Source organism: Pongo pygmaeus, chromosome 1, assembly GCF_028885625.2.
Source record: "Pongo pygmaeus isolate AG05252 chromosome 1, NHGRI_mPonPyg2-v2.0_pri, whole genome shotgun sequence".
Lineage (NCBI taxonomy): Eukaryota > Metazoa > Chordata > Mammalia > Primates > Hominidae > Pongo > Pongo pygmaeus.
This window is the reverse complement of record NC_072373.2, coordinates 97,811,959-97,819,866: the sequence shown is the minus strand read 5'-3', so window position 1 is coordinate 97,819,866 and position 7,908 is coordinate 97,811,959. Positions and strand designations below refer to the sequence as shown.

At 42.4% G+C, this 7,908-nt stretch overlaps 1 protein-coding gene across 1 annotated transcript; it reads right to left on the bottom strand.

The window, feature by feature from the left end:
- Positions 1–244: 244 nt before the first annotated feature.
- Positions 245–1,378, bottom strand: LOC129012868 (late cornified envelope protein 3D). The gene is made up of 2 exons (XM_054449020.1): positions 1,331–1,378; positions 245–821 (listed from the first exon to the last, which is right to left on the bottom strand). Exon 2 carries the CDS (start codon positions 798–800, stop codon positions 522–524), a length of 279 nt encoding a protein of 92 aa, XP_054304995.1. The 5' UTR covers positions 801–821; positions 1,331–1,378; the 3' UTR covers positions 245–521.
- Between the last annotated feature and the right edge of the window lie 6,530 nt (positions 1,379–7,908).

Genomic DNA, 7,908 nt, shown 5'->3' with positions numbered 1-7,908 from the left:
TCACATTTCAGTCATTCTTTTCTGACAGTTAGAGGCCTCACTACAATCCCTCTCATCACATCCTGTCCCCCACTGCCTCACAATTCCAGCAGAAAAAGACTCAACAGATTCCTGAATTTTGCAGACCTAGAGCTAGAATTCTGCATCTTCCCTGTGGTGGTGCTGGATGTCAGGGGCAGACAGGAGGGCACACTTCCAGCCCCACCTAGGGAGAGACAGAGTGAAATGCCAAGGGAGACACCGGTGGTAATGAGGACAAGGAGCTTTATTTTTTGACGAGGTCAGGCACAAGCACTGCCAATCCTTCACAGGTACAGGGGTAAGGGAACATGTGACATCCTGGACATCAGACAGGAAGTGCCTTCTGGGGAGAGCTCAGACCTTCCACAGGAAAACCCCCAGCTCAGCCTGTGAAAGCCAGAAGAGGGTATCTGGGAACTCATGCATCAAGATGGGGTTTTCCTGGGCCCTTGGGATTCTTGTTTTCTCCAAAATCACTTGTCTCAACATCAGGATCCAGGTCAGCAGCAGCCTCCAGAGCCATGGCCGCAGCCAGAGCCCCTGCCTTGCTGACCACTGCCCCTGTCACAGGAGTTGGACCTCTGGCGCCGGCATCGGTGGTGGTGCCTGTGGTGACTCAGGAAGCAGCCGCCCTCGGAGCTGGGGCCACAGCCCCCAGAGCTTGGGGCACAGCCAGAGGAAGCTGGGGGCAGACACTGTGCTGGGCTCTTTGGGGGACACTTGGGTGAGGGGCACTTGGGTGGGGGTTGGCACTGCTGCTGGTTCTGCTGGCAGGACATCTTGGCAGGAGTTGAGTTGTCCTGGACAAAACAAAGCCACTTGTTAGTTCAAAATCTACAGTCCAATGTCTCTAAGACCAGCTGCCTCCTGAGGCAAGAGCTGCAGGAGGGTGAGGGAAGCTGATGTGGAGTTGGTGGGACATGCCAGATGTCTCTCACTTTGTTCTCCACCAGGGACAGATTGCTGTCAGTCTAAGTGGGCATCCATGTTTCTGTTTCTCCAAAGAGCTTCTAAGAATGTACCCTTTTGACAAAAGGCATTCTGGAGAATGGAGATCATAGGAAACATGTGCCAGCCTGAGTAGAAAGAGGATGGGAAGGAATCATAAGCTTCTGTGGCCTTTGCAGGTCATGGAATTGCTGTCAGTTCCTTCAGGGTCTCCCTCCTGGCCCCACTTCCCGCATTGGTACCCTCTCTGCCATCCTCTCTCTGGGCTTTTGTTTCAGATCTCTCCATTTCCCTCTCTTCTGCTGTGATCTTAGTTTTCTGTTCCAACATCCCAAGTTGAGTCCCATCCCCTGCCACTCACCAGGTGCAGAGGAGGCAGGAGAAGGCTGTTCCTGAGGAGACTGTGGATGAGGAGCCCAGGGCAGGAGTGCTTTTATCTTGTGCACGGTGTGTGATGCACAGCCTGGGCATGCTGCTGCTTTCACAACCAGGGGAGGTGACAACCAGGCACACGCCCAAGACTAGGTTTGTAGCTTGGGTACTTTCATAATATCCAACCAATGACATTGAACCTGGAAGCAGGATCACTGTCCACATACCTCTCACCTGGGAGGCTACCACTGCTTCCTTTCTTCCTCCCTTCTTCCTTGTTTCAACTCACATGCTGTGGAGCAGAGTCTGTCCCTTACAATTTCCTGGGAATTAGTATGACATAATTCTTTTTTGAGTCATGACTGGAGAAATAATAGTCATTTCAACAAATAGAGCTGAAATAATTGGACATCCATATATAAAAGAAATCATACCTAATGCTAGATATAAAAATTAACAGATCATAATTTAAAAAATTAAACTATGAAACTTCTACAATAAAACATAAAAAATCTTTGTGACTTTCGGTTATGCAAAATTTTTCAGATATGCCAAAAAGGTACAATTCAAAAGAAATATAGGACTTCATCAAAATTAAAAACTTCTGCTTTTCAAAAGGCACTGCTAGGCAAATGCAAAGAAAATTCACAGATTTGGAGACAATATTGTAAAACACATATCTTATCAAGGACTTGGGTCATGAATTTTTTATTTTATTTTTATTTTTTGAGACGGTGTCTCGCTCTGTCGCCCAGGCTGGAGTGCAGTGGCGCGATCTCGGCTCACTGCAAGCTCTGCCTCCTGGGTTCTCGCCATTCTCCTGCCTCAGCCTCCCAAGTAGCTGGGTCTACAGGCGCCTGCCACCACACCCAGCTAATTTTTTTGTATTTTTAGTAGAGATGGGGTTTCACCGTGTTAGCCAGGATGGTCTCTACCTCCTGACCTGTGATCCACCCGCCTCGGACTCCCAAAGTGCTGGGATTACAGGCGTGAGCCACCGCGCCCGGCTAATATTTTTTAAATTCTCAAAAATAAGTAATAAAACAGAAAATATGGGCAAAGTATTTGAAGAGTCATTTTAACAAAGAAGATATGTGGGTGGCAGTTAAGCACATGAAAAGATACTCAACCTAATCAGTCATTAGAGAAACGCAATTTAAAAGCAAAGTGAGATACCACTCTATACACATTGGAATGGCTAAAATAAATGAAAATACCAAGTAATATGAGGGATGCAGAACAACAAGAAGCCCAAGTCATTGCTGGTAGAAATGCAAAATTACATTAGTTGGCAGTCTATCAAAAAAATTAAACATACAACTTACAATTTGCCCCAGAAATCCTATTCTTAGATATTTAGCCAAGAGAAATAAAGTTGTATATTCACAGAAAAACCTGTAGCCCAACATTTATAGTGGCTTTATTCATAACTGCCCTGAACTGGAAGAACCCCACATGCTCTTCAACTGATGAATAGAGTTTTTAAAATGGTATATTTATGCAATGGAAGGCTACTTAGCAATAAAAAAGGAATCAACTACTGATATATAAAACAACAGGGATGAATCTCAAATGCAAAAGAAGTCAGACTTTACATACTACATATTATTTAATTAATAATAATAATATAAAATAAATAATTTTAATTATAGGACGTTCTGGAAAAGGCAAAATTATAAGAACTGAAAATAGGTCAGTGGTTGCCAAGGGTTGGTATGAGGGAGAGGTTGATTTAATATGCACATGAGGGAATATTTTGAGGTGATAGAACTGTTGTATGTCTTAGTTGTTGTGGGGTTTACCTGACTATATATGTTAGTTAAAGCTCATAGAATTGGATAATTAAATGGATGATATTTTGGTACACAAAATCTCAAGAAATGAAACTTAAAATAGAAAAAGCAATTAAAATAACAATTTTTAGAAACAAAAAGTAATGAAATATACCAAAAGTGAAGCAAAGATTTAGGATCATGGTTATATTAGATGGGACAGGCAGGGACATGGGTGAAGGCTGAATTACATAGGTGCATGTAATTTACTATCAAAGTTATCATTTTCGCTTGGATGGTGAATTTTTGTGTGTTTGTTATTTAAATGATAGACAAGCAGGTAGGTACATTAATTAAGAAGGCCAAGCATGGATGAATTGTGAGCATATAATATGAACAGAAGATATTTGTTAATCTAATTTTGTGCTTCTGAAATCCAGTAGTAGGAAAACTAAATGACATAAACTCCACGACATCTTGGACAACTTCCCAAGTTGCCATTTTTGGCTTGCTCATCTCATCTTCCCCAAGAATGACTCAGCTGCTTTTCATAGCATCAGTCATATATTGCAAAGGAGAAGGGTTGATCCTTGGTTGGTTGTTTGTCCACTCATTTATTACTAATATGACTTCTCAGAAGATTCACCCTGGAACTAGACCTCAGATAAAGCACCTCCTGGCCCAGAGTCAACATGCTTGTTATTGGGTCATAACATCCTCATTTTGAGCCAGTCAAGTAAATTTCTTCTTCATTATCCCTGGTCCTCAGGATGTCAGGGATACTAAGAAGTTCTCACAGTGCAGAACATTTGGAGCTGCTCCATGCTCTGAGAGAAGTAACTGGGCTGTGGACTGTATTCTGAGAAGAACAAGTGGTTGGAGATTTCATAAGAGATATGTGAGATTAAGGAATTCCATCCCAAGAAGAAAAAGAATGTCTCCAAATCAGGATATGGAGACAGAAACTCAGAAAGGGACCCAGTGGTGGAGCTAAGAAAAAGCCAGCTGTAAGTCAGCTTAAATTCATGAGGAAAAGGGGACCCCTCTGCTGACAAGTTCTGAAATGCTTTCAGTCACACTGACAGGCGGACATGTGTTATACTCAAAATGAAGTCTTACAGCAATTCAAAGTTGTACATCATTAGGATTAAATATGGACTGTGTACTTATTTCTGGACAATGACTGTACATGGAAAAGTAATTATTCACTTCTGAAGCTAGGTTTGAACTCCAAGACAAAGATAGTTCTCTCACCCACACTATAATGTCTACATTTTGCCTTTGGGCTCAGTCATTACAGATATAAATACCATATTTGTGTAGTGTCTATGTTCTCTGCTAGGTTGTAAGGTCCCTGAAGAAAGTAAATGTGCCCTTTATTCACTGCTGAAACCCAAGCTGAGCAAGCCACTTACTGGCCTTAGCAGATATTCAGCTTGTGTTTCTCAAATAAAGGATGGTGAGAGTCAATTCCAGCATGTAAGATTGGTGATGGGATGTCGGAAGGAGAGAGGCTTAGGTCAAACTTTGGGCTTGAGGAGAAAAGTTATAGAGTGATGTCTCCAGTGAGGTTTGCAGATCAGGGGTCAAGGTAGACCCAACAGGGTGTCTGGGATTCTCTGGGAGCACCCTCTCACTCCTCTCACTCAGGCTGCTGCATCCCTGTTCTCTAGGCTTTAGGTCTGACACCACCGGCATTTTTTCCGATATTTTTTTTCCACTCTCTTGGTTCCTTTTCAGCCTCACCAACTAGTTTGACATAAAAAAGCACATTGCTCCTGTTATGGGACAGTCACTAGATGAGCTAATGGCTGCTCTCAGTGCAGCAGTTAAGCTGAAAATGCAAATACACTTAGAAACCCAGAAGGGAATGGGGATCTTATGTTGAAGACCAAGAGGACTTTGGTATATGGGGTGAGATAAGGGTCCAGTTTCATTCTTCTGCATGTGAATATCTAGTTTTCCCCAAACCATTTATTTAAGAAACTATCCTTTCTCCATTGTGTGTTCTTGGCACCTTTGTCAAAGATCAGTTAACAGGAAGTGCGTGTGTGGGTTAATTTATGGGCTCTCTAGCTCTCTATTCTGTTCCATTGATCTATGTGTCTGTTTTTTTTTTTCCATGCTGTTTTGATTACTGGAGCTTTGTAGTACATTTGAAATCAAGTGGTGTGTTACGTCCAGTTTTGTTCTTTTGTCCTTAAGATTGCTTTGGCTATTCAGGGTATTTTGTAGTTCCACATGAATTTTAGGATTTAAAAAAAATTCTATTTTATTTTTCAAGATGGTATATTGGAGGCTTTAGCATGGCTCTTCCACTTGGAAATAGCAAAATAATGCATAAAGATCAAAATTATGGCTTTAATTCAAGAATGAAAATGGGAATTCACTGGAATAGCAAAAGACACCACAGTTCCTAAGGAGGAGAAAGTGGGCAAACAACCGTTGTTATAGAGTCCAGCTGAAAAGTGAGTGAAGCCCCAATATGTGAGAGGGGCACACACTATGACTTAGCTTTCTAATGGGGATCCATGCAACTCAGGCCAAAGGAAAGCACCATGTTTCTCCCACGCCCTGGAGCTAGCTTGAGAAGAGGTTGGGAGACACTGAGAGGGAAAGACACTGGGAAAAGCTGCGGAGATTTTCCCAAACCCAGTACTGAAAGCAGGATGCTGTTTTTAATCCAGGCACGTACAAAGTCAGCCATTCTCTGATGACTTGGCAGTATGGCTGTGCAGGCATTTTAGTCTTGGGCCAGAGATTGGAGCACTTACCCTGGAGTGGGGTAGGGGTCTCTACAGCCAGAATCTAATGGCAAGTGTGGAAAGTGCCCCACAAGTAGGTGCTGGAACTGTGTTCTCCCCTATCACTGCAGTAGAACTACTGCAGCTGCTGTTTCTTCTGGGTGGTAAGACTTGCAGCCAGGGCCACCTGGCGTGGAGACCCAGAATTAGTCTGTATGTGACATTCATGCGTATTCCAGCCTGCTTCCCTGAGACTGTGCTGCAGCAGGGCAATTTCTGCTCCATGTTCCTACAGATCTTCAGACATTCAGGACTCCACTTGTCTGGATCAGCAGCCTGAGCTGCCCCATTCTTCCAGTGCAGATTGTGGTAAAGCAGGGCCCTCTATGCTCTATGTCCAGGCAGATATTCAGGCATCTGGAGCACCCACTCTCCTGGATTAGGAGTTCAGGCTGCCCCCCAACACTTCCATGCAGAGAACTTGGGGCCAAGGAGGTTTCCCAGCTCCAGGCCTAAGCACCCCACTGGGAGCCTTTCTCCCTTGGTGCTGGTTCTTGTGCCTGCCATTGGAGGATCTGTTAGGTGGGCTGCCCAATGTGGCTCCACCCATCTTTGTATGCCCTCAAGGACTGAGCAGGGAGCTCAAACCACTGATCACCCCACAGATCAGCCCATTGCCTGAGGCAATTCAGAGCTTCTGTCCATAAACAAGTATCAAATATATGCCTATTTGCATTGGCCACTGCTGGCTTTTACTCATAAGCACCATCTACTGGCCTGTAGGTCAAACTGATCAGCCCAAAATAAAACCTGCCAATAGAAATGCATAGGGCATAGGGCTACAGAAGTAGTCAAAAGACCCTAGCCAACATTTTCTACAGTCACACCTTCTAGGGAGGAAGGGGGAAGGAAAAACAAAAAGAACAAATCAATAAAATTATAGGGAAATAAATAAAGAACAAATCTTATCCACATGAAAATATTTACATAGAAGTGCTAGCTAGCATCACCAGATGAGAAAGAACTAGCACAAGGACTCTGGTACCATGAAAAGTCTGAATGTTGTGACACCTCCAAAAGATCTTCAGCAATGGTCCCTAACCAAAATTAAATCTCAGAAATTACATATAACAAATTCAAAACATGGATTGCAACAAAGCACAATGAGATCGAAGACAAGGTTGAAAATCAACATAAAGAAACATCTAAAGCAGTGCAGAAAATAAAGGAAGAGATAAAAAATCTTAAAGAAATCAATCAGAGATTCTGAATTTAAAAACTCACTTAAAGAAATTCAAAATATGATTGAAAGCTTTACCACTAGACTGGACAAAGCAGAAGAAAGAATTTCACTGGTATGAATACCAATCTTTTGAACTAATCCAGTCAGACAAGAATAAAGAAAAAAGAATTTAAAAAATGAACAAAGTCTTTGAGGAAGGATATTCTGTAAAGCAACCAAACCTACAAATTACTGGCATTTCCAAGAGAGAAGGAGAAAGAGTAAACAACCTGGAAAGTATATTTGAGGGAATAACTCAAGGAAATTCCCCTCATCTTGCTAAAGAGGTAGACATTAAGACACAAGAAATACAAAGAATGTGTGCAAGATACTATACAAAACAAACATCACCAAGGCAGATAGTCACCAGACTGTCCAAGATTAATGCTAAAGAAAAAAATCTTAAAGGCAGCTAGAGAAAAAGGTCAGACCACATACAAACGGAAGCCCATCAGGCTAACTGCAGACTTCTCAGCAGAAAACATACAAATCAGAAGACATTGGGGGCTCATTTTCAGCATCCTTAAACAAAAGAAATTCCAACCAAGAATTTAATCCCCTATCAAACTAAGCTTCAAAAGCAAAGAAGAAATAAAATCTTTTCCAGACCAATGATTACTAAGGGAATTTGTTACCACTAGACTAACCTTACAAGAAATCTTTAAGGGAGTTCTAAACATGGAAGCAAAAGAACAATACCTTGTCCACAAAAACACACTTAAGTACATAGCTTGCAGACCCCATGAAGCAGCTACACAATAGAAACTAC

Coding starts and splice junctions, on each gene's coding strand:
- LOC129012868 (XM_054449020.1), bottom strand. CDS start 800: ATGTCCTGCCAGCAGAACCAGCAGCAGTGCCAACCCCCACCCAAGTGC.